The following is a 27,391-nucleotide window of genomic DNA, read 5'->3' as shown; positions in this document are numbered from 1 at the left end:
TGATTTATGAATCAGGCTTTTACTATAAATGGCATTACTCATAGCTGTGGCATTAAAAACAAAGAAAATAAAAAGAACTGCAGTATATTCACATCCGATATTGCTTGAATATGTCTTCATTCTGTAGTCTTCAAGTAACTGCATTAGAACCCATTAGCCATGGGGAGAAAAGTGATGATAAACAGATTAAAACAATTTACAACCCTTCCAAGTCTTAAAAAAAGAATCACAGAACGAGTTCTATCTGAGGAATTAGTCGGGTTAGTCTTCATAGCTTGATATACGCCACTGTTTTTCCACAGTGCGCAGAATCTACAAAATTTAGAATGTCCATTGTCCAGCCCTCCCCAAAACCCACATCGCGACAATTTACAGTTTGTACAGCAAATGGGTGGCCCCCAACCGCAGCCAGGAACTAGCATGGTACATTCGCAGCTTACTGAAGTGGTGTGGCTTTCGGATGCAGAGAAGGAAGGCACCCTCGGACACTCTCGTAGGTTAGACGCCAGCGTTCCTCTCTGGACTGTCTTCCTCGCTGGTGTGCGGTGGTTTACTTCTGCTGGTACCTGATGACATCATTAGGTAAAAAAAAGAGAAAAAACAAGTGCCTTAAAGTTCATCGTCCGCCACGGGAGGTGGTGAGATCTGTGACGCTGACTGACTGCTGAGAGCATAACAGTGGGTAAAAGCACCAAGCAGTCTCCGTTAGACAGACCACAGATGAACAACATTCATTTCTCTCTCTTTTGCTCTTCTTTTCTTTCTATTTCTCTCTCCAAAATCCAAATGGCCTTCACGGTGGCACAGTGGTTAGCACTGGTACCTCAAAGCACCAGGGACCCGGGTTTGATTCCCATCTTGGGCCACTGTCTGTGTGGAGCTTGCACGCTCTCCCTGTATCTGTGTGGGTTTCCTCCGGCTGCTCCGGTTTCCTCCCACAGTCCGAAAGATGCGTTGGTTGGGTGGATTGGCCCGAACAGGCGCCAGAATGTGGCGACTAGGGGAATTTCACAGTAACTTCATTGCAGTGTTAATCTAAGTTTTGTGGCACAAATAAAGAAACTTTTAAAACTTTAAGTAAGTTGCCAGGATTTTCTATTGGACAGTGATGAAACAGTGCCAGCAGAGGCAACAACTTGAGCTTCGGAAATGGCTGGCCAGCCCCCTGATTAAAAATGTGCTTGGCTACTTAAGTCATAAAGGCAAGACACGAAAGGAATGGATCACGGGATTACAAATGACGCGGTATTTTATCTTCTATTTTAAATTATCCCTCTAGAAAGGCTTGAAAATTTCCTAGTTGTCAGGCCAATTGGCTTCATAAATGCTTCCAGGAGTTGCACTCCTCCAACTTGATGCATCTCCCAGACAGCCGCACCTCTCTCTGAGCTATATCCCAATTATCAGTTCAAAATCTGCCTCAGCCTGCGTTCACTTGTTCTTTCTTGCACCTTAAATTGAAGTAATACAGCAGAATTACCATTTGCACTCCAGTAACGATCTTGCACTGCACAATGACCTCTCAGGCCACCTCCTTCCCCAGTCAAAAAGCCAAATTATTTCCAGGCTTTCTTCATAACCTGTACTCCTCATTATATTTCACTCTGCAGTGCCTCCAACATCTGACTGACCACCTCGTGATTCAGCGACCACAGTCACAGGAGGTAATTCTGCCCATCATGTCGCCACAGGAGCAATTCACCAAGTGCCACCCCCTCACCTTTTCCCTGCAAATCCATCTTTCCCCAGATAGCAATCCAATTCACTTCTACAGTTCTTGATTACTCTGCCATCATCCCCTCTCAGGCAATGCGTGCCAGATCCTAATCACCCACTGTATAAAAAAGGATTTTCCTCATGTTGCCATCACTGCCAATTATAGAAGCTAGAAACAGGAGGCGGCCATTCGGCCCTTCAAGCCTGCTCTGCGATTCATTTTGATCATGGCTGATCGACGAATTCAATATCCTGATCTCCCCCCTTCCTTCCCATATCCCCTCAATCCCTTTAGCCCCAAGAGCGAATCTAATTTCTTCTTGAAATCACACAACGTTTTTTGGCCTCAACTCCTTTCTGTGGGAGTGAATTCCACACATTCACTACACTCTGGGTGAAGAAATTCCTCCTCACCTCAGTTCTAAAAGGATTTACCCCTTATCCTCAAACGATGACCCCAAGTTCTGGACTCCCCTAGCATCGAGAACATTCTTTCTGAATCTACCCTGTCTAACTCTGTGAGAATTTTATAAATTTCTATGAGATGCCCTTTCACTTTTCTAAACTCCAGTGAATATAATCCTAACCGACGTAGTCTCTCTTCATATGACAGGCCTGCCATCCCAGGAATCAGACTGGTAAACCTTCGCTGTACTCCATCTATAACAAGGACATCCTTCCTCAGATAAGGAAACCAAAACTGCACACAATACTCCAGGTGTGACCTCACCAACACCCGATACAATTGCATCAAAACATTGCTATATCTGAACTCAAATCCTCTCGCTAAGAAGGCCAATGTGCTGGTTAGATGCATTGGCCATGCTAAATTCTCCCTCAGCGTTACCCGAACAAACGCTGAAGACTGGCATTTTGGGGATTCTCACAGTAACATTGTAGTGTTAATGTAAGTTGACTTGTAACACTAATAAATAAACTTTAAACTTAAACTTGAAGAACATACCATTTTGCGTTCTTTACTGCCTGCTGTACCTGCATGCTTACTTTCAGCGAGTGATGCACAAGGACACCAAGGTCTCGATGAGTATCAACCTATCTCCATTTATACCCATTCAAGTAATAACCTATCTTCCTATTATTGCTACCAAAGTGGATAACCTCTCATTTATCCATATTGTACTGCAATTGCCATGTATTGTGTTCCGATACACAGCCTGTCCAAATCACGCTGAAGCATCTCTGCATCCTGCTCATAGCTCACCCTCCCACCCAACTTTGTATCTTCTGCAAATTTGGAGATAACGCATTCAGTTCCCACTCCAAATCATTCATACCTCATGTGAACAGTTGGGGTCCTGGCACAGATCCCTGAGGAACCCCACCAGTCACTAACTGCCAATCAGAAAAAAAACATTTATGCCAACTCTTTGCTTTGAATCAAATCGCTTTTGAATCACTGCTCACTGGCTCTCAAACCTTCTAAGAAGTCCCACAAACCAGGTTAAAGTCTAACACGTTTATTTGATAGTAAACGCATTTACTATCAAATAAACCTGTTGGACTTTAACCTGGTGTTGAGAAACTTCTTACTTTGTTTACCGCAGTCCAACGCCAGCATCTCCACATCTCGAACCTTCTGCCAGTGGAACAGTTTCTCCTCTCTCTGCTGTCCAGCTCCTTCATGATTTTGAACACCTCTATCAAATCTACTCTGCAATTTCTCTTCTCCAAGGAGAACAAGGCCAATCTCTCCAAAATTATCCACCCAACTAAACTGACTACAGTGCTGAGCTTAAGGTCAGATCCCAACAACGCAAGGTGCCCTGACTTTTATCCAGTTTCCACTGTACAACATTCTGGTGGGTTTTGTTCATTACTGCTTGTTGCAACACTTCGCGAAAGCTGGTACATCTTCTCAACTTCACTATGGACATTCTATTCTTCACGGACTGCACTTGTCACCTATTATATAATCTATAAGATATTGAAGCGGAGTTAGGCCACTCGGTCCATCAAGTCTGCTCCACCGTTCGATCATGGCTGATATGCTCCTCATCCCGATTTCCTTGCCTTCTTCCCATAACCCTTCAATCCATTACCAATTAAAAATCTGTCTAACTCCTCCTTAAATTTACTCACTGTCCCAGCATCCACCGCACTTTGGGGTCAAGAATTCCACAGATTCAGAACCCTTTGGGAGAAGTAGTTTTACCTCAACTCTGTTTTAAATTTGCTACCCCTTATCCTGAGACCACATCCCCCTCCTTATACTTTTCATTTGCACCTGTTAAATATCTATTTGCTACTGGGGCAGCACAGTGGCTAGCACTGCTGCCTCATGGCACCAGGCAGCCCAGGTTCAATTCCGGCCTTGGAACGTGGAGCCTGCACGTTCTTGCCGTGTCTGTGTAGTTTCCTCTAGGTTCCTCCCACAGTCCAAAAGATGTGGGTTGGGTAGATTGATCATGCTAAATTGACCGTTAGTGTCAAGGGGATCAACAGAGTAAATATGTAGAGTTACGGCATAAGGCCTAGGTGGGATTTTGCAGACTTGATAGGCAGAATGCCTCCCTCTGCACTGTGGGGATTCCATGATATTTTGCCCAGGCAGCTGAGTTTAACAAAATAGGTTCGTGTGTGTGGAACTTTATCAAGATGCTTTAAGAAAAGGGGATCCATGTTATTTGAGGATAACTGTTCCACTTGGGTTATTACTCCCTCAGAATCATCAGGGATATTAGTGTCGTAGCAGCTCTCTCCCTCTCTCTCTGACTGAATTTAGTTATTCACCAGGAGATTACTGTGCAGACTTGCTCACACTTACAATTGATAATTAATTCCATTATTTTATACAGAAAAGAATCTAATTGCCAAGGAGTTGCCTGTGTCAGTTTTGAATACAAGTGGCATATTCCAATCTACTGACAATGCCTCTCAGCCCAATGACTCCATCATGTTGGCTAATTCCTTACAGACCTCTTCCATACTCTCTCTCAGCACTCGAGATGTTTGCAAGACCTCTGACCTTGCCCCCAATAACAGTCTCTTGATTAGACAGTAATTTTAAATTGTATATCTATGTTTGAAGAGACTTTTTACTTGCAAAATCTTGAGCAAGTCTTCCCTCAGGGCTTTGACTTTTTTCTTCGTCCTCAGTTACAAGCTTCGGTGGACTTCATAAAAGGAAGCCATTCGGCCCATGGAGTCTGCACCGACCACAATCCCACCCAGGCCCTTTTCCTGTAACCCTGCTAATTCCCCTGAGACTAAGGGTCAATTTAACATGGCCAATCCACCTAACCTGCATATCTTTGAACTGTTGGAGGAAACCGAAGCACCCAAAGGAAACCCATGCAGGCACAGGGAGAACGTGCAAACTCCACTCAGTGATCCAATGCCAGAATTCAACCTGGGTCCCTGGCACTTTGAGGCAGCAGTGCCAGCCACTGTGCCACCCTAATTTCACCTCCTCCCTAACCACATAGAATCCTGACAGTACAGAAGGTGGCCATTCAGCCCATCAAGTCTGGACCGACAATAACCACATCCATGCCCTATCCCCTTAATCCCACATATTTACCATGCCAATACCCCTGATACGGGGTAATTTCAGTATGGCTAATCAACCTAACACACACATCTTTGGACTGTGGAAGGAAACTGCAGCACCCAGAGGAAACCTATGCAGACATGGGGAAAATGTGCAAACTCCACACAGACAGTGACCCAAGGCCGGAATTGAACCCAAGTATCTGGCGCTGTGAGGCAGCAGGAGTAACCACTGTGCCACCCTTTCCCAGCTGGATTGTCAAACAAAATAGGGGAGGCGACAGCTGAGTGGTATTATCGGCAGGCTATTAATCCAGAAATTCAGCCAATGTTCTGGGGACCCAGGTTCGAATCCTGCCATGGCAGATAGTGGAAGTTGAATTCAATAAAAAAAATCTGGAATTAAGAATCTACTGATGACCGTGAAACCATTGTCGGAAAAACCCATCTGGTTCACTAATGTCCTTTAGGGAAGGAAATCTGTCATCCTTACCTGGTCTGGCCTACATGTGACTCCAGAGCCACAGCAATGTGGTTGACTCTCAACTGCCCTCGGGCGACTCGGAATGGGCGATAAATGCTGGTCCAGCCAGCGATACCCATGTCCCACAAATGAATAAAAAGATGAAAATAAATTGAAACACTCACTTGTGGAGGAATTCTGGTCTTTGAGCAGCTTTGCTTGGCTGCTGGGCATCACTTTGAGTTCAAAGTTATCCGGTGACGGGGAAGAGTTGTGTATTCTCGAGGCCATTATCGCATTTAAATACTGAAGCCGAGTAACCTGAGGGGTTAAAAAGAAAGCGTGCACTGACAGCCTGCACCAGTGACATCCACAACTCCCCGACTAGAACAGCGGTGAACAGTAATTAATAGGCAGAGTCAGCACGATCGGCAAATTATTCCCACCAATGTTCATAACGCAAACTTCAATACAAAGGATGCTACAACCAGCTGGTCAGTACTGAATGAGAACCAACAGTTCTGACAGGAAGTTTCACCTGGGGAGGCGACGGCCTAGTGGCATTATCACTATGGGTGTAATCCAGAAACTCAGCTCATGTTCTGGGGACCCGGGTTCGAATCCCACCGCGGCAGATGGTGGAAATTGAACTTGATAAAAAATATCTAGAATTAAGAATCTACCAATGACCGTGAAACCGCTGTCGATTGTCGGAAGAACCCATCTGGCTCACCAAGGCAAGGAAAGAAATCTGCCATCCTTACCCCGGTGTGGCCTACATGTGACTCCAGAGCCACAGCAACGTGGTTGACTCTCAACTGCTCTCGGGCAACTAGGGATGGGCCATAAATGCTGGCCCAGACAGTGGTGCCCATGTCACATGAACAAATAACAAAAAACTGAGCCGTGGCTCTTCTTTCAAATGAGGACTGACCATGTCACTCCCCGCTCCCTCCCCCCCCCCCCCCCCCCCACACACACACACACACACACACACACACACACACACACACACACACACAAATGCATGTGCGTGCACGCCATCCACTGGCACAAACCCCTAATCCTGCTGTGCTATTTCAACATTTTCAGCTTTTGGTTAACCTGCTTTTTCTCCTTTTAGCCTTCTAAGTCAGGGCCTTACCTTCAGAACCTGGAGGTCGTTTAGTGCTCTCACAGTGTAGTCGGGGCAGTATGTGGACAGGCTTGCATTTTCTCCAGACTCCAGGGGGTCCCTGGAGAACGGGTCTCGCCGATTCCACTTAACGTTAGAAACTGGCGACTGGTGAGCTTCAAAAAACCAGAGTTGAGAGTGTGTTAGTCGTACAGCTCAGAAATTACACAGGTTCTGTCACAATCATACTAGTCATTCCTTCCTAATACCAGAAGGTTTAGACCAAGTGTCGATGGTGAATGGGGCAGGAGGTAATTGGGTCAAAAATGGATGGATGTAATTCAAGCCATTTGAAAGTCAAAAGTTCCATCCTTATCTCTGTATTTTCATTATCCATCCCAAGGCGATACGGTGGTGCAGTGGTTAGCACTGCTGCCTCACAGCGCCAGGGACCCAGGTTCAATTTCAGCTTCAAGTCACTGTCTGTTCTCCCCATGTCTGTGTGGGTTTCCTCTGGGTGCTCCGGTTTCCTCCCACAGTCCAAAGACGTGCAGGTTAGGTGGATTAGCCATGCTAAACTGTCCCATAATGTTGCAGGGTTAGCAGGGTAAGTAAATGGGGTTACAGGAATAGGATCTGGATGGGACTGCTGTCCGTGCAGGCTCAACGGGCTAAATGGCCCTCTTCTCCACTGATCAGATTCTATCCTATGATAAAACGGTAACCAATACACTTTCATACTGTGCTCTTAACTCAGACACTCAAAGTGAACTGACCGGTAGATTATTGACCCAAGGACATCAGTTGAGTGGCAAGAGGCCAGAGTGTAGGAATAATGGACAGATCCTCTAACTGGCAATGTCACAAGGATCTATGTTGGGGCCTCAACTATTCGCCATGCTTATCAATAACATGATAGGATTGAAAGCCAAATATCTAAATGTACCAAAAGGTATGCAGCATTACAAAGAGTGCAGGTTGAAGCATACAATTATATTAAGAGGAATGAATGGACAATAAATGCTGACCCACAAATGAATAAAAAAATTGGTTCAGTGAATGAGGAAAACTGTGGAAGATTGATTTCCATGTGATAAAAGGGAGAACAGGATATTTCCTAAATGGTGAAAACCTGAGGAAAAATGTGGATTCAAGAGACTTGCGGACCCAGGGACATAGGATTATTTAGAGGCCACTCAGCCCCTTGAGCCTGTACTGCCGCCATTCAATGATCTGCAACCTAACTCCATATACCAGCCTTTCCCTCATGTCCTGTAAGGCTTCAAACCTTTCAACCTTTGATTTAAAGCAACCCAACTGATCGATCATTAATTGTCATTTTTGGAAGACTGTTCCAAACTTCGTCCAACCCTGTACAAGGGTTTCCCAATTTCAATTTTTCAAATTCTAGCCTTCTGAGGTAAAACTGCAAGCAGTCCATGATTCTGTCTGGTTATTTTCTCCAACAACTCAGAGCATTTTAGTGATCTATATGCATGGAATCCTTGGACCAACATGGTTTCGAATGTTTCTGCTCCGTCCTTTTCTTTAAAGATCTAAAATGCTGACGTGTACAGTGGAATACAAAAAAAAGTTTCAGCTTTACACATGCCGAGATGGACCATGCCACGAGCCCAGTCAACAGCCCTGGGAAGTGTTGCCGGCCTTGCAAGGTGTACAACGCAAATGGATCAGAATAATATCTGCACTACAATTCAAGGGATTTCACAATCTATGGTTGTAGGGGTTAAGGGGAGACTTAATCAAAGTTTTCAAGCCATCATGGGGAATACTTAGGATAGAGAGAAACTATTTTCACTGGCTGAGGGAGCTTAAGTCTGAATTTTAATCAGATCTTCCTTGAGTGGAATTAGCAAACACTTTTATACAAAGAGTGATAGGCCGCAAGAAGCTACAAAAGGTTATGAATGTAGCCCAATCCATTGCGCAAATCAGCCTTTCATCCATTGACTCTGTCCACACTTCCCGTTTCTCTGGGAAAGCATAATTAAGGGCCACATACACCCCAGACATTCTCTCTTCCACCTTCTTCTGTCGGGAAAAAGATACAGAAATCTGAGGTCACGTACCAATTGACTCATGGACAGTTCTTCCCTGCTGCCATCAGACTTTTGAAGGGGCCTACCTCGCACCAAACTGATCTTTCTGCATACCCTAGCTATAACAGTAACACTATGTTCTGCACTTTCTCCTCTCCTTCTCTATGAACGGTATGCTTTGTCTGTATAGTGTGCAGGAAACAATACTTTTCACTATATACCAATACGTGACAATAATAAATGAAACAATATTTTCACTGTGTCCCAATACATCTGACAATAAAAAATGAAATCAAATATTAAGTTGATCTTTCTCTACATCCTAGCTATTACTGTAACACTACATTCTTCACCTCTCCTTTCCTTCTCTATGTACAGTGTGCTTTGCCTGTATAGCATGCAGGAAACAATATTTTTCGCTGGATACAAATACATGCAACAAAAATAAATCAAATGAAAGAACCTTTGGAATTCCCTTCTGCAAACAGAAATCGAGGCTAAGTCAACTGCACATTTTAAATTTGGGATTGATAGGTTATTGTTATTCCAAGGTATTAGGGGATAGGGGAAAAAGGCAGGCATATGGAGTTAAGTCACAGAACAGCCATGATCCCAGTAGATGGCAAATCAATCGAAAACAGCAGAACAAATTTCGAGAAGCTGAGTCTCCATTTCTAAGTTAGACACAGAACTCCCACTAGTGGTGGCTCTATCCTATTGAGGATTTGATTGTACTGTTATGTGACCGAGTGATCACTCCAACGCTCCCCAGCTTTCAGGGACACAAGCTCAGTTTATATAGAGAGAGTAGGGAAATGAAGTAACACGTGAAAACGTTAGCTCCCCAGAGTGCTGAAATCTAATGTGACAGCAATTCACATGCACAGATAAACATCAAGATGCCAGCAACATTCAGAATAAAATACAAATATTCACTGCCAGAAGAACGAGCTAAAAAGATATCGCTATTGGAGACAGAAAGTAAAGCTCCCTCTACACTGTTCCCCCATCAAACACTCCCAGGACAGGTAAAGTACAGGGTTAGATACAGAGTAAAGCTCCCTCTGCACTGTCGCCATCAAACACTCCCAAGACAGCTATAGCACAAGGTTAGATACAGGGTAAAGCTTCCTCTACACTGCCTCCATCAAACACTCCCAGGACAGCTACAGCACAAGGTTAGATACAGAGTAAAGCTCCCTCTACACTGTCCTCATCATGGGCGAGTAGAGGATTGGGAGAGGTTTAAAAAATCAACAAAGAATGACGAAGAAGTTGACAAAGGAAGGATAGACTATGAAGCTAAACCAGCGCTAAATATAAAAAAAGATAATAAGAGTTTTTATAAATATATAAAGAGGAGGCGGCTGGCTAGGGTGAATGTTGGACCCTTTGAGGGTGAGAGGGGGGATTTAGTGGTGGGGGATGAGGAAATGGCTGAGGCCTTAAATAAGTTTTTTGCTTCGGTCTTCACGGAGGAGGCCGCGAATAGTTTGCCGGGTATTAAAGATAGAAGGATGGTAGGAGTTGAGGGCCTGAATGAGATCACTGTCACTAGAGGGGTGGTGCTCGACAGACTAGTGGGACTGATGGTGGACAAGTCCCCAGGACCGGACGGAATGTATCCCAGGGTTCTGAAGGAAATGGCAGAGGTGATAGTGGATGCCTTAGTGATTATTTTCCAAACCTCGCTGGATTCCGGGGAAGTGCCGGAAGATTGGAAAACAGCTAATGTTACGCTGCTGTTTAAAAAGGGGAGCAGGCAAAAGGCAGGGAATTATAGGCTGGTTAGTTTAACGTCTGTTGTAGGAAAAATGCTTGAATCTGTCATCAAAGAAGAAATAGTAAGGCACTTGAGAAGAATTGTTTGATAGAGCAGACGCAGCACGGATTTGTTAAGGGGAAGTCGTGACTGACAAATTTATTGGAATTCTCTGAGGATGTTTATAGTGCGGTGGACGGAGGAGAACCGGTGGATGTGGTGTTTCTCGATTTTCAGAAGGCGTTTGATAAAGTGCCGCACAAAAGGTTGTTACAGAAGGTTAGGGGGCATGGAGTTGGGGGTAAGGTGTTAGCGTGGATAGAGGATTGGCTGTCAAATAGGAGGCAGAGAGTAGGTGTCAATGGGTGCTATTCGGATTGGCGGTTGGTGACGAGTGGAGTGCCCAGGGATCGGTGCTGGGGCCTCAGCTATTTACCATTTATTTCGATGATCTGGAGGAGGGAGCTGAGTGTAAGGTGTCGAAATTTGCTGATACACAAAGATAAGTGGAAAAGTAAATTGTGCGGAGGATGTAGAAAGTCTGCAAAGGGACCTAGATCGGCTGAGCGAGTGGGCGAGGACCTGGCAGATGGAATACAATGTTGGCAAGTGCGAGGTTATCCACTTTGGCAGGAATAATAGTAGGAGGGACTACTATTTAAAGGGCGAAAAGCTGCAGCATACTATGGTGCAGAGGGACCTGGGGGGTCCTTGTGCATGAGTCGCAAAAACCCAGCCTACAGGTGCAGCAGGTGATCAGGAAGACAAATGGGATGCTGGCCTTCACAGCGAGGGGGATTGAATATAAAAGTAGGGGGGGTCTTGCTGCAACCGTACAGGGCACTGGTGAGGCCGCAGCTGCAGTACTGTGTGCAGTTTTGGTCACCGCACTTGCGCAAGGATATTTTGGCCTTGGAGGGACTGCAGAGGAGGTTCACTAGGCTGATACCGGAGTTGAGGGGATTGAACTATGAAGAGAGGCTGAATAGACTGGGCTTGCACTCGTTGGAGTTTAGAAGGATGAGGGGGAATCTTATTGAGATGTATAAGATGATGAAGGGGATGGATAGGGTAGAGGTGGAGAGGTTCTTCCCGCTCAGTAAGGACAGCAGAACGAGAGGGCACAGCCTCAAGACAAGGCGTGCGCGCGCGGGGGGGCAGTTTAGTACAGAGTTGAGGAGAAACTTCTTCACTCAAAGGGTGGTGAATCTCTGGAATTCTCTGCCCGTTGACGTGGTGGAGGCTACCTCGCTCAATATATTTACGACGCGGGTAGATAGGTTTTTGGTAGGCAAGGGGATTAAGGGTTATGGGGAGAAAGTGGGAAAGTGGAACTGAGCAACTTCAGATCAGACATGATCTTATTGAATAGTGCGGCAGGCTCGAGGGGCTAGATGGCCTACTCCTGCTCCTATTTCTTATGTTCTAAACACTCCCAGGACAGGCACAGCAAGGGTTAGATACAGAGTAAAGCTGCCTCTACACTGTCCCCCCATCAAACACTCCCAGGACAGGTACAGCAAGGGTTAGTTACAGAGTCAAGTTTCCTCTACACTGTCCCCATCAAATACTCCCAGGACAGCTAGAGCACTGGGTTAGATACAGAGTAAAGCTCCCTCTACACTGTCCCCATCAAACACTGCCAGGATAGGAACAGCACAGGGTTAGACACAGAGTAAATCTCCCTCTATATGGTCCCCCATCAAACACTCCCAGGACAGGTATAGCATGGGTTAGGTCAGAGTATTTCTCTTACAAAATGCTTCAGTCTCAATCTTAGAACATATTCAGCTGTGCCAATTTCCCATTCCAAACATCCTGTGGCATCTGTATAGGTTTGCTCAATTAGCCCCAGTTAATATACATTGGCAGGCATTTTTTTAAAGTCCAACCAACAGAGAACAAGGTTGAATCTACCATGTACTCATTGTGCATGCAGCCAAAAAGAGGGGCCTTGATCCATGACTAGGAGGTGAATTGCGAGCTCGGTTTTAAGGTTAAAGTTGATTCATTAGCCACGTAGGCTTACAGTAACAATGCAATGAAGTTATTGTGAAAATTCCCTAGTCGCCACATTCCAACGCCTGTTCGGGTACAGAGGGAGAATTTAGCACCTAACCAGCATGTCTTTTGGACTGTGGGAGGAAACCCATGCGGACACGGGGAGAACATGCAAACAATCACCAAAGCGGGGAACCAAACCCAGGTCCATGGCTCTGTGAGACAGCGGTGCTAATCACTGTGCTGCTGCAGCTTTAGCCCAGCACTATACCAGTGTGAAATCTTAATCCTAGTACCATATTTTAGAGTGAGTGGCACCGATGCATCAAATGCAGGCAGCTTTGACGCCTGTGCTCAGTCAGGCCGGCGCTGAGGCTGTGAGGAGTCTTTGATGGAAAAGTTTTAATTTTCACCCTTTTTTAAACAACCGTGTTTCTTCCCCTGCAAATAAACTACGTGGGAAAAGATTCTTAAACATGTCAGAGCTTCTGCACAAAACACAAATATAGTCAAGTACAGAGGGGAGGGGGTGTGCATGAGAGCAAGAAATAGGAATGAGCAGAGTGTGCAGTCCTACCAGAGGAAGGGACAGTCAGTGCAGAGACACCGTAGTAAGTAAAGGCTCCATTCTCAAACTTCAGACCCTCTTTCCCAATCTCCACCTCCACTCGCCCCTGTGGATAACACAAGGTATTTTTGGTACTTATCATTAAATCAATGGAACAACGTCAAAACAATTCCATACATCGGAACAGCACATTGGAGTAGCAAAAGAATGCAAGAGAGATATAAAAACAATTGCTATTTAGTGAAGATTAGATCTGCAGATTGCTAATAACACCGCAATACCAGTGTCCCAAGCAGCCACACTCTTGAGGTATGGGTGATAGGTAACGCGTTTGATTCATCCAATCCCTTCTCGGAAAAGAACTTCCACTTATATACCAATTTTCACAACTGCAGGAGATTCCAAGCAGTTTTACAATTGAAATGATGGCACCAGGGACCCAGATCCAATTCCGGCCTCGCTCACTGCCTGTGTGGAGTTTGCGTGTTCTCCTGGTGTCTGCATGGGTTTCCTCCGGGTGCTCCGGTTTCCTCCCACAGTCCAAAGATGTGTAGTTCAGGGGGATTAGCCATGCTAAATTGCCCCTTCGTCTCAGGGGGACTAGCAGAGTAAATACATGGAGTTACAAGGGATAGGGCCTGGATAGGTTGAACGGCCTCCTCCTGCACTGTCGGATTCTATTTTTTTTAAATTGTTGCAATGTGGGAAATGAGACAGCCAATTTGTACACAGCAACTCCCACAAACACCAATGATAAGGATCACACCATTGGTTTGTTGTTCTGTTGTTTGTAGTTTGAGTATTGGCAGGGACAATTTTTATGGGCAGATGGAGGAGAGAGAGAGAAAATGAACTGTCCTGTTTGTCCACAAGGCAATGACGTAGCAGATACTCCGAACAACTCCCCACCAGCTGCCATGCGATTGAAATATCACAGTGAGATATCCTCAGTCCTGCTGAGTCCCAGAATCCCTGAAGCCCACTGGTCCAAGCTCCACTGGTCCCTTGGGCAACACTGACATTCGCGTCACGATCACTTCAAGGCCCCAGATCCCAGATACACCCACTTCTCCCTGAACTCCAGTCGTCTCTCTCTCTCTCTCCCTCTGCTCCTCACAAACTTGGTGCCTCCAACATTGCATTTCCTATACCCTTACTAACTCCAACTGACCACTCATTCAGGTTCCTTCTATGGAACCCTCAATCTCTGAACACTGCCACATTCCACCCTTTACATACGATTATGTACGATACACAGATGGATACATATTTCTTCATCCAAATCTATCGTCATAATTCTCTATCCCATTCTAAAGTTAAAGTCAATGATTAGTCAGAGTAGGCTTACATTAATACTGCAATGAAGTTGCTGTGAAAATCCCCGAGTCGCCACTCCGGTACGCTGAGAGAATTTAGCACCTAACCTGCACATCTTTCGGACTGTGGGAGGAAACCGCAGCACCCAGACGAAACCCACACAGACACGGAGAGAACGTGCAAACTCCACACAGACAGTGACCCAAGCCGGGAAGTGAACCCGGGTCCCTGGCGCTGTAACCACTGTGCTTCCATGCTACCCCCCTTACATGCTTGCTTAGTTCCCCTCAAATGCATCTGAGTGACTGGTCAGAGGAACGAGGCAACTGTAAGTAAAAACGTGAGCAGCAGGCAACAGGATCAGCACCCACCTGCAGCACCAGGATGAAGTAGTCGACGGGCTGATTCCGCTGGTAAAGGTAGTGCTCCGGAGCCAGCTTGTCATTTTCATCAAACTTCACCTCCTGACTGACGCTCGGGTGCTTGAGCAGATGAAGGAGAACCCTCTCTGAGACCCGCGAGGGGCTGAACAGCTCAACCTCTGAAAAGACAACCTGCGGTTATTATAGCAGCAATTTCAACATCAACACACTCGTGTGTGCTAGTGTGTGACACTCACTGAAGCGGCTAACAGATTCACACTCTGAGCAGCTGGGATTCGTGGGAATTTATAATCTCACCAGGAGCAGTCTTTGGCCAGTTGTTTCGGCCATGTTTGCATTCAATACATCAGTGTGCAGGAGGGAGGAACAACTGACCATCACTATTTAGTCTGGATGTCTTTCTAAATGTATTAAAGTGGGGATGGGATCACACATGCCTTTAATATTCTATGGGATGTTTAATTCTCTGCCTGAGTAATCACCCTCAGCCACACGTGTACTCTACACCAGTGTCAACTCAGTAATCTGCGCGCGCGCACACACACACGCACAAACCACATTAGGATAAAGGCAAAATGCTGTGAATGTTGGATGATCTGATCAATAAGTTTGCAGGCGACACAAAAATTGGTGGAGTTGGGATCGTAAAGAGGATTGTCAGAGGATACAGCAGGATATAGACCGGTTGGAGATTTGGGTGGAGAAATGGCGATGGAGTTTAATCTGGAGAAGTGTGAGGTAATGCATTTGGAAGATCCAATGCATGTGGGAATGGTAGAACCCTTAGAAGTATTGACAGGCAGAGAGATCTGCGTGTACATGAACACCGATCACAAAGTGGCAATGCAGGTGGATAAAGTAGTCAAAAAGAGCATATGACACCCTTGCTTTCATCGGTCGGGACACTAAGTATAAAAACTGACGGGTCACGCTGCAGCTGTACAGAATCTTAGTTCGGCCTCATTTAGAACATTGTGTACGATTCTGGTCACCACACGACCAGAAAGATGTGGATGCTTTGAGAGGGTACAGAAGAGGTTTACCAGGATGTTGCTGGTCTGGTGGGTATTAGCTGTGAGGAGAGGTTGGATAAACAGTCTGTCCTCACTGGAATGACAGAGGTTGAAGGGTGACCTGATAAGGTTTACACGAGTGGTATGGACAGAGTGGATGGAAAAGTCAAGTACTAGGGCACATATATTGAAGGTGCGTGGGGAAAAGTTTAGAGGAGATGTGCGAGGCAGGCTTTTTTTTTACACAGAGGGTGGTGAATTTCTGGAAGGCGCTGTCCGGGGAGGTGGTGGGAGCAAGTACGATAGCAGCATGTAAGGGACAACTAGACAAATGTACGAATCGGATGGGAATGGAAGGATACGGACTCTAAGGGCCTGTTCCTGTGCTGTACTGTTCTTTGAATCTAAGACAAAAACAAAAAATGCAAGAAAATGTCAGCAGGTCTGAAAATTTGGCTCTATTCTCTCTCCATAGACGCTGTCAGACCTGCTGAGATTTTCCAGCATTTTCACCAACCATCCCACCTTTTTCAAACTAAATCCAGAGTCTGACAATCCAGCTGCTCAGGCATCCTCCACACTTACGGCTTTAAAACGATGGATTTGTGGAATAACCGTGCATGTTGTTTTATTTTTGGGAACGGGAGCAGCCCCCCCTTACCACCTTCGCATCTATCCCCCGCCCTGTCCCCAGCAGGAACTGTCTCCCTACCTCTGGATAAGAAGCGCTGAGTGGCTAACAAAAGCTGAGGTGAAATCTTGCCCTTTAGATCGATGTCAGGCACCTTAAAAAACGAGACGTCTTCCTTCTTGTGCTCAATGGAACTGCTGATGGAAGCAGGTTTTTTTTTCACCTTGATCTCTGCTGCAGAAGGAACAGAAAAATGGAAAATCGAAACGGGAGCAAGTTGAGATTCTTTAGCTCATTTTCAAATCCCTTTTCCCCCCACACATTTCAGCATGAATCCCGACACTAAGAGTCAATTTAGCATGGCCAATCCATCTAATCCGCACATCTTTAGACAGGTGTGATATCATGCTTCATGCATGAGGATCACTCATCCAGGAAGCGCGCATGTGGAGTACCAACCTGGTGTGACCACCAGGGCTGATTTCCACAGCCTCTATGGATAGGCCTGAGGCTCACTGCCGTGGTCCACACTCTTCCAGGACCCCATTCCGAAACGGAAGCTCAGCAAAGGTCCCATCCAGCTTAGCTTCACCATACAATGCGCTGACCCAGCCAGCTGCCACCTTAAATCCAAAGCACCATGGCTGTTTCACCACCAAGTGCAGAACCTTCAAACCCTGTCACTGCCTAGAAGAACAAAAGCACCAGATGCCCTGATAACATCAAGTTCCCTTCGGAGTTGCATGCCAACAGGGCATCTTCTGGTTGCTCCCACATTGTCAATAGACCAAAATACAGGCAATCCCAGAACCAACAGCATGGCGCAAGAATCTTCAAAGGTCAAGGCAGCAGGTCATTCTGAGCTTTGTGAGGACAAACTTGTGCAATAAGTGCCAGTGTTGCCAGTAACACCCACATTCTTCTGAATGAACAGTACATCTTATTTTTCTTTCATGACTACTCAGTTAATGGTAGGATGTTGGGGACAGTGACAGACTAAAGAGATTACAGGTTCATAGCTCCTTGAAAGTGGAGTCACAGGTGGACAGAGTGGTGAAGAAGGCATTTGGCATGCTTGGTTTCATTGGTCTGAACATTGAATATAGGAGCTGGGGCGTCTTGTTGAAGTTGTACAAGACATTGGTGAGGCCACACCTAGAATACTGTGTACAGTTCTGGTCACCCTATTATAGAAAGGATATTATTAAACTAGAAAGAGTGCAGAAAAGATTTACCAGGATGCCACCCGAACTTGATCATTTGAGTTATAAGGAGCAGCTGGATGGACTGGGACTTTTTCACTGGAGCACAACAGGCTGAGGGGTGATCTTACAGAGGTCCATAAAGTAATGAGGGGCATCGATCAGCTCGACAGTCAACATCTTTTCCCAAAGGTAGGGGAGTCTAAAACTAAGGGCATAGGTTTAAGGTTAGAGGGGAGAGATACAAAAGGGTCCAAAGAGGCAATTTTTCCACACAGAGGGTGGTGAGTGTCTGGAACAAGCTGCCAAAGGTAGTAACAGAGGCAGGTACAATTTTGTCTTTTAAAAAGCATTTAGACAGTTACGTGGGTACGATGGGATTAGAGGGATATGGGCCAAACGCAGGCAACTGGGACGAGCTTAGGGGTTAAAAAAATGGTCAGCATGGACAAGTTTGAATAAAGGGCCTGCTTCCATGCTGTAAGCCTCTACAACCGAGTCATGATGGTAAATGGATTCATCCTGTGCTAAGTCTACAATAGTGAACCAGTGCTTAGCTCAATCGCCATCTCAGAATTAGGTTATATTAAACATGTACAGAGCCTTGGTGAGAGCACAGTGGGTACTGTGCGCAGTTTCAATCTCCATGTTATAACCAAGACTTGGAGATATTGGACAACACACAAAACAGATCAGCTAGAATGATCCAAGCACTTAGAAGTCATACATCTCAGAAAAGATTGTATGGGCTAGCTTCGCAGCTCTGAGGGGGGTGCCCTGATTAGAATTCTTTACCTTCATGGAAAAGTTTGAAAAGGTAGTCATGGAGATGTTTCCACTTGCAGGCAAGACCAGAACTAATATGGGGATAGGCCTGGGTGGGATTGTTGATGGTGCAGACTCGATACGCCAAAAGGCCTTCTTCTGCACTGTACGATTCTAGAAGCTATATTTTCTTTTACTTAATTCACTCAGTCACGGAATGTGGATATTGCCGGCTCGGTCAGGAAGGCAGGCAGCATGGTGGCACAGTGGTTAACGCTGTTGCCTCAGAGCATCAAGGATCCAGTTCATTTCCAGCCTCAGATCGTTGCCTATGCAGAGTTTGCATGTTCGCCCTGCGTCTGTGTGGGTTTCCTCCGGGTGCTCTGGTTTCCTCCCAAAGTACAAAGACGTGCGGATTAGGTTGAGTGGTTGTGCTAAATTTCCCCTTAGTTTCCAAAGATGTGGAGGTTAGATGGATTGGCCATGCTAAATTGTCCCGCAGCGTTTGAGGGGAACTAACTGGGTAAATATGTGGGGTTACGGGGATAGGGTGGGAGTGTTGTCAGTGCAGGCTCGATGGGCCGAGTGACCTACTTCTGCACTGTAGGGATTCTATGAGCACATGTTGCCCATTCTTAATTGCCCTTGGGAAGGTGATGGTGAGCTACCTTGGTGACCATGTGGTGTAGGTACACCCACAGCACTGTCAGGGAGAAAATTCAATAATTTGGAGCCATAAAAATTTCAGACAAACTTAAATCTATGACAATTTTAAGTATAAAACAGTCACCAATAAATCCAACAGGGAATTCAGGAAAAACCTTTTCACCCAGACAGTGGATAACATGTGGAACATACAATATGGATATATTAAAGAAAAGATTAATGTTAATGAAGTCCTCTGGTCAGACCCCATTTGGAGTATTGTGAGCAGTTTTGGGCCCCATATCAAAGGATGTGCTGGCCTTGGAATGGATCCAGAGGAGGTTCACAAGAATGATCCCTGGAATTAAAAGTTTGTCGTATGAGGTACGGTTGAGGATTCTGGGTCTGTACTCGTTGGAGTTTAGAAGAATGAGAGGGGGGGGATCTTATCGAAGCTTACAGAATGCTGCAAAGCTTGGATAGAGTGGACGTGGAGAGGATGTTTCCACTAGAAGGTAAAACTAGAATCAGAGGGCACAAACTCAGTCTAAAGCATCAATCCTTTAAAAGATGAGGAGGAATTTCTTCAGCCACAGGGTGATGAATCTGTGAAACTCTTTGCTGCAGAAGATTGTGGAGGCCATTGAGTGTCTTCAATATATAGGTAGGTTCTTGATTAATAAGGGGATCAGAGATTATGATGAAAAGGTAGGAAAATGGGGATGAGAAAAATATCAGTCATGATCGAATTGCGGAGCAGACTCGATGGGCTGATTCTGCTCTGATGTCTTATGGTCTTAAGTTGGATAAACATACGAGGAACAGAAGGATATGGCATTGGGGTGAGATGAAGACGGGTGGAAGGAGGTCCATGTGGTGGCCTGACTCATCAGGCAGAACGCTCACACGCGGTAAACACAGAGTAATACTGGTGAGAAAGGAATCAGGGAAACTATCCTGAATTTTACACACCATCCCTCCAGAACCCCTGCTGCTCCAACTTACAACTGTCTGATTCATCCAGGATTTCAGACTTGATGATTTCTTCAATGACGTCCCCGAGCGTCACTAAACCCAGCACCTCGTAGAAGGGGTCACCGTCCCCTTCGTTGTTCACCTTCTGGACCATCGCCATGTGCGATTTACCTCGAAACAGAAACAGGGACAGAGAGCTGTTATAACCACTGAACAGAGTTGGGCAGCAAAAGTAAACAACAAAGCTAACACCAGCTAACTTGGGTTCAATACTCTTTTTTGGAAAAGCTGGCTTTTCACATTCTCTCTCATGATTGGCACATGCGAAAGAGGTGTTGCAGATCCATAGAATTAAGGGGCAATTTAGCATGGCCAATTCACCTAACCTGCACATCTTTAGGCACTAAGGGGCAATTTAGCAAGGCCAATCCACCAAACCTGCACATCTTTGGACACGAAGGGGCAATTTAGCATGGCCAATCCATCTAACCAGCATACCTTTGGACTGTGGGAGAAAACCGGAACACCTGGAGGAAACCCCACAGACACAGGGAGAACGTGCAAACTCCACACAGTGAACCAAGGCGGGAATCAAACCCAGGTCCCGGGAGCTGTGAGGCAGCAGCGCTCATCATTGTGCAACTGTACTGCCCGTACTGAATGACCCATCAGTTCAATTTCCGTCCGCCACAATTTTCACAAATCTTCCCATGTAGTTATCTGCTTAAGCAGATTACTGTATCTTATAGTCCAGGCAGCCATTCAGCCCACCATACCTGTGCCAGTTCTAAATTATTAGTCCCACTCCTTCATTCTCCTACAGTCCTGCAATATTGTTTCTTGGCCTTTTGAAGTTTTTATCCAATTCCTTTCACTAAATGTTACTCATAAATCTACTTCCACCACTCTTTCAGACAGCAAGTTCCAGATCATAACAACTCTACGTTAAAAAAAACTCCCCTCCCTGAATTCCAGGGCAGCACAGTGGTTAGCACTGCTGTCCCATGGTGTCAGGGACATAGGTTCAATTCCCAGCTTGTGTGTGTGTGTGTGTGTGTGTGTGGGTGTGTGTGTGTGTGTGGGTGGGTGGGTGGAGTCTGCATGTTCTCCCCGTGTCTGCATGGGTTTCCTCCGGTTTCCCCTCTCAGTCCGAAAGACATGCTGGTTCGGTGCTAAATTTTCCCTCCATGTACCTGAACAGGCACTGGAGGGCGGTGACTGGGGAATTTTCACAATAACTTCATTGCGGTGTTAATGTAAGCCTGTGACAATCATAAATAAATTTTAAACCTTTTCTTTCACCAATTCTCTTAAATCTACCCAAGCGGTACTGACCCTCCTATCCACAGGATGAGTTTATTCTCCTCTATACCACTCAGCCTTGTGAGCACTCCTGTTAAATCTCCCCTTAGCCATCTCTTCTCCAATAAGAGCACCACCCAATTTCTTCAGCCTCTTGCCCTGCCTGTCCTTGCTGCCATTCTGGCAAATCTCCTTCACACCCTCCTCAAGGTCTTGGTATGAGAGTGCGCTGCCCAGAATTGGACACAGCACTCCTGCCAGACCTATTTAGTCGCTATGGCAATCTTGTGCATCACGGAGACGTTTTCCACGAAGCAATTCTCGAGACACCCCACTGCCTCCCTCTCAGCATTCAGTTGAATTTGCTCACAGACCTGCTGTGTACTGATCCCTTTTTGATTTAATTCACAGGATAAAAACTCCCTGCACTGTTGGGGGAGGGGGGATTGGTGGAAAAGAATGCTTGTGCATTAATCCAAAAGTGGAATGCAACATGTGCTATTTCAGACAATAAGTGAAGATTTGAATTAAAAGCATCGGATCCCGTACCCTGGCCAAGGATCCTGAGTGCAAGATGAGGAAATTGGGAAAAGAAGAAAACAAAATAAGATTGCCGAAAAATGCACTGGAAACTCTCAAAAAAAGGTAGCTTCTTAATTTAGCAATCATAGATTCCTACAGTGAAGAAGGAAGCCATTTGGCCCAATAAATTTGCACCAACCACAGCCCCACCCAGGCCCTATCCACATAACCGCATGCATTTACCTTAGCTGGTCTGCCTGACACTAAGGAGCAATTCAGCATGGCCAATCCCCCAAACTGCACGTCTTTCAGACTGTGGGAAGAAACCAGAGCACCCCGAGGAAACCAACACAGAGACGGGGAAACGTGCAAACTCCACACAGACAGTCACCTGAGCCAGGAATTGAAGCCGGGTCCCTGGTGTTGTGAGACAGCAGCACGAACCACTGTGCCAATTGTGTTGCTGGTCATTGGGATCCTGTGCAGGCGATATATAGACGAACCAGAAGATGACACAGGCTCCTCTGCATCAATTCAAAATTGGATGGAGTAGACTCTGGCATTAATATTTACATATAGACATTTTCAAAGCTTTCCTCCTAAGAACACAAATTGTAAAAGTGCCTGGCAACAGCTCGCTAACTTGAAAGGCGCTTGCTAGCTGTTACTGCTGTGTGCGCATTACGAAATAGGATTCAACTCTCAGACAACAGCTTTGAAACCAGAGGACCCGGAGGAAACCCATGCAGACATGGGGAGAATGTGCAGATTCCAAGTGCTTTAAACGTTTATCCACGGTGAATTTTGCAGGATGCGCCGTAACATTTATCAACCATGCATTTTTGCCTGACTGATACTGGTCTCCGAGTGATGAAGCAACATTTAACAACGTGTGTCAACACATGATGACAACCACAGCGAAGTGTTGACAACTGCCGAGTCTAAATATTGGCTCTCATCTCCTACCGCTGGAAACTCCTGCTATATGTAAACTACAGCTGGATAATAACCCAGCACAGTACAGAACGGGCGAGCTCGAATCTGTTTTCTCTGATTACAGCCCCTCCTGCCACTGGAAACTGCTCTTCCCTATCTACTCTGTCAAAACCTCTTATTATTTGGAAAATGATGATTAACCAGGTCAGTACAGTGACACAATGGTTAGCACTGATGCTTCACAGCGCCAGGGACCTGGGTTCGATTCTCAGTTTGGGTCACTGTCTGTGTGGAGTTTGCACGTTCTCCCCCAAGTCTGCGTGGCTTTCCTCCGGTTTCCTCCCACATTCCGAAAGACATGCTGGTTAGCTGCTAATTTCTCCCTCAGTGTTACCCTAACAGGGGCCAGAGTGTGGCGACTCGGGGATTTTCACAGTAATTTCATTGCAGTGTTAATACAATATAAGCTTTGCTTGTGACTAATCAACAGACTTTAAAACCAGGAGAAATCCATCCCAACACCTCCAGTCTCTCCATAAAGCTGAAGTCGCAGCTACTATTCAGGTGGATTGCTTCTGTGCCCTCTCCAAAGCCCTGACATTCTTCTTAAAGTGTGACATTCTATACTGGCAGGCTTGTAAAGGATCAGCATGATGTCCTTACTTTTCTACCCTGAGCCTCTCTACAGCCTATGCCTTACATCTGGCATGCTTTCTTAAAAATAGACTTTTCAACTAGGTTTAGGGAGAGATTTGAGGAAAATTTTTTTTACCCACAGGGTTGTGACGTTCTGGAATGCGCTGCCTGGGAGGATGGTAGAAGCAGATTGCTTCACATTCTTTAACAAGTACCTGGATGAGTACTTGGCACGCCATAACATTCAAGGCTACAGGCCAAGTGCTGGCAAGTGGGATGAGATGAGCAGGTCAGGAGCTTTCATACGTCAGTGCAGACTCAACGGGCCAAAGTATTCTGTGATTCTAGTCCTGCCACTGTGAAAGATTTGCCCACAACAGATGGCCAGCACCATTAGGCTAAGGCCGGGCGTGAGCACAGACCCAGATGGATCAGAGAATCCAGGAACAGAGTGTGGAATAAAACGGAAACATCTCCCAAGATACTGCTCTGAATTACAGGGTGAAAAAAAAACTGCACACCACTTTGAGATATGGACTGGGCTGATGCAAATTTGCGCAGTTTCAAGCACAGGTCTTTCAAAGGTTCTTCCCAAAGCATTGTCACTAAGGAATATTTCTCACAGAATCATAAAATCCCTACAGGGCAGGAGGAGTCAATTTGACTCATTGAGTCTGCACCGACTTTCTGACAGAGTATTTTACCCAGACCCTCTCTGCACGATTTCTGTAATCCCTCACAAATATCATGACTAACCTACCAAACGTGCCCATCTTTGGTCACTAAGAACAATGTAGCATGGCCAATCCACCGAACCTGCACATCTTCGGACTGTGGGAGGAAAACGGATCACCTGGCTGAAACCCACAGATACTAGCAGTTACCCAAGGCTGGAACTGAACCCATGGTTAGCCCACTGTGGTTACTGCTGCTGCTAGTACTGCTGCCTCTCAGCAGCAGGGACACAGATTTGATTCTCAGCTTGTATCAGTGTCTGTGCGGAGTCTGCACGTTCTCCGTGTCTGCATAGGTTACCTCCGGGTGCTCCGGTTTCCTCCCACAGTCAAAAGACATGCTGGTTAGGTGCTAAAATTCTTCGTCAAACATACCAAGACAGGTGCCAGAGTGTGGCGATTAGGGGATTTTCATAGTAACTTCACTGCAGTGTTAATGTAAGCCAACTTGTGACACTAATAAATCAACTTTTAAAACTTTGTAACGAGTCCACAGACTCAAGTTATAGCTGACAAACAATCACCTTTCTTAAACTCTTCCAGGACGGCGTCCAATTTGGTGTCATTAAACACAAAATGCAGAGGGTGGTTGTAGAATTTGATGATGGTATTTAAAGGTGTGCAGTCCTCGGGATCTACCATGGCCAGGTCTTTCACGTAAACTATATCCACGATGTTGGACCTTTCCTCTTCGTAGACCGGGATCCTGGTGTAGCCGCACTGCATGATCTCCGACATGGTGTTGAAGTCCAGCACAGCTTCCGTGCTGAGCATGAAGCAGTCCTTCAGGCCCGTCATGATGTCCTCCACCACTTTAGTCCTGAGCGAGCCCTGGCGGAATTCCTCCTTCACGAACTCGCTGTAGGGGTCACTGGAGTGCAGCATGTCCAGGATCTTCTCGCGGATGTAGCAGGTGCTGATGTCCTGCCGCAGCACCCAGTCCAGCAGCAGGGCAACAGGCAGGGCCAGCGGCGCGGCCAGCACCACCAGCAGCCGGGTCAGCCAGGTGGCGCGGGAGGCGATGGCAAAGCCATAGCGCGAGCAGACGGCATAAGGCAGGATCTCGCCCAGCAGGAAGAGCAGGGCGGCGCAGGTCAGCACAGCGGGCAGGACAGCACCCAGCGCCTGGTGGAGCAGGACACCTAGGCACGAGTTGGCCAGCACGTTGCCCAGCACCAGGGTGCAGAGGACCAGGTTGCCCCGCCGCCGCAGGGGGGCTAGCGCCTCGGCGCTGCGCTTCTCCCTCTCCGAGCCACAGTGCCGGATGATGTGCAGCTCCAGTGGGTCCAACCACAGCACACTGAGGTGCAGCAGGTTGAAGAGGGCCGAGCAGAGGAGGAGGAGGGCAAGCAGCAGGGCCTGGCCCCACACTGCCAGGGGAGGCTGGGGGGCCTGGATGTCAAGGGGAGTGTCCCAGCCCCCAGGGGGCTGCCACTCCTCCTTGCCCACCCGGGCACACAAGTAGTACAGGCCCCCGGCCTGGCCGGCCCGTACGCTGACCAGCAGCGAGCCGTCGCTCTGGTTGTCGCCCAGCTCCATCCAGCCCCTCTCCAAGCTGCCGTTGGCGCACTCCGGCCGAGGGCTGAAGGCCAGCCACGGCCAGGCCTCCCGGCCCAGGCGCTGCCCGAACACCCTCAGCTGGAAGCGGGCGCCCGGCCTCGCGCGGATAGCGCCCCCTTCCATGCGGGCCGGCTCGCCGCCGCTCTCCAGCCGCACCCCAGCCACGTCGCCCTCGCCGCCGGCCGCCAGCGCCCAGAGGGCGGCCAGCGTCAAACCCAAACTCCGCTCTCCCGCCGCCATCTTGAGCGGGGCTGGTTGCCCACACGGCTGCGTCACGTGACGCGCGCGGTAGGGGGCGGGGCCCACATCCACAGCGCCTCTGCTCCAGTCAGCACACTCCGCCTACCAAACTACGTCAGAGGAGGGCACGGCCTCGATCGTGATGAGCAGGCCGTTTCTCCAATCGGCGCTGGTGAGGGGTGAGCGGGCGCCTGGTTGACAGGCCGTTTCTCCAGTCAGCGCCAGAGATGGCAGGTCAGCGCCTGACAGACAGGCCGCTTCTCCAATGAGCGCTAGAGACGTTCGGCACTCGGAGTCGAAAGAGGCCAAGCCAGCAGTCTGTTGGACAGGCCGCTCCTGCAACCGCCAACCGACGTCGGGGGGGGTGGAGCCCGGAGTCCCTCCAATCAACGAGAGAGACAGAACAGACACGGAGCCTGATGGACATGCCGCTTCTCCAATCACCGCCAAGAGGAGGAGAAGCTGAGTCACGGAATGGAATTTGATGGACAGGCCATCTTTCCAATCGCCCGTCCGATCATCACTTGAGGGGGCGGGGTTGGTTCCTGATAGACAGGCACACCAACCAATCATCGCCAGAGAGGCGGGCCCGGTGCCTGATAGACAGGCGTAGCCTCCAATCATCGCCAGAGGAGCGGGCCCCAGTACCTGATAGACAGGCGAATTCTCCAATCATTGACGGACCACGGAACCTGATGAACGCACCACACCTCCAGTCTCCACTCGAAGACCAGAGGTGGGGCCCGAAACTGATAGACAGCTCGCTCCACCAATCACCATTCGCCGCCTCAACCAATCAACGCCAGAGGAAGAGAGCGCCCACCCCCCCAGGCTTCGGGACAAACCGCTCCTCCAAACAACGTCAGAGGGTGGACCCTCGGAATGTGATGGACAGGCCGTTCCTCCAATCACCGCCGGAGGGGGCAGAACAAGTTTCATGTGCTGTGGTGAGTGCATTGTAAACATCAGTTCTTAAAGGGACACTGTTCCCTCATGAAGACTATCAGTACCAAATTGTCCTCTTCACCCACCAACCAAAGCTGCACCCATTCAGCCCTTCTATCTTTTTTTTTTAAAAGCTTAGGAACTGATTTTTTCCCTCTTCGTAGGGACTAGGAGTAGAAGTAGGCCATTCAGCCCTTCAAGCCTGCTCTGCCATTCATTTTGATCATCAAATTCAACATCCTGACCTCCCCAACCCCACGTAGCCCTTGACTCCTTTAGGCCCAACAGCCATATCTAATTTCTTATTGAAATCTCACAACACTTTGGCCTCAACTTTCTGTAGGATTCCACACATTCACCACCCTCTCCCTGAAGAAATTTCTCCTCAGTT

The 27,391-nt window shown here is 47.2% G+C and overlaps 1 protein-coding gene across 2 annotated transcripts; it reads right to left on the bottom strand.

The window, feature by feature from the left end:
- Positions 1-26,098, bottom strand: cnnm3 (cyclin and CBS domain divalent metal cation transport mediator 3). Of its 2 annotated transcripts, none has more exons than XM_080216820.1 (8): positions 24,780-26,098; positions 20,156-20,296; positions 16,620-16,772; positions 14,883-15,052; positions 13,204-13,300; positions 6,834-6,979; positions 5,875-6,010; positions 1-566 (listed from the first exon to the last, which is right to left on the bottom strand). In XM_080216820.1, exons 1-8 carry the CDS (start codon positions 26,053-26,055, stop codon positions 499-501), a joined length of 2,187 nt encoding a protein of 728 aa, XP_080072946.1. In that variant the 5' UTR covers positions 26,056-26,098; the 3' UTR covers positions 1-498. The 2 variants fall into 2 exon arrangements, with proteins under 2 accessions (XP_080072946.1, XP_080072947.1); XM_080216821.1 differs by having other exon boundaries at positions 14,883-15,065; positions 16,693-16,772.
- Between the last annotated feature and the right edge of the window lie 1,293 nt (positions 26,099-27,391).

This window comes from Carcharhinus amblyrhynchos, chromosome 34, assembly GCF_965287045.1.
Source record: "Carcharhinus amblyrhynchos chromosome 34, sCarAmb.v2.hapA, whole genome shotgun sequence".
NCBI lineage: Eukaryota > Metazoa > Chordata > Chondrichthyes > Carcharhiniformes > Carcharhinidae > Carcharhinus > Carcharhinus amblyrhynchos.
This window is presented reverse-complemented; position numbering and strand designations above follow the sequence as displayed.

Coding starts and splice junctions, on each gene's coding strand:
- cnnm3 (XM_080216820.1), bottom strand. CDS start 26,055: ATGGCGGCGGGAGAGCGGAGTTTGGGTTTGACGCTGGCCGCCCTCTGG. Junction 13,301..14,882: donor ACTTCATCCTGGTGCTGCAG/GTGGGTGCTGAT, acceptor TGTTATCCACAG/GGGCGAGTGGAGGTGGAGAT. Junction 567..5,874: donor AGACCAGAATTCCTCCACAA/GTGAGTGTTTCA, acceptor TGATGTCATCAG/GTACCAGCAGAAGTAAACCA.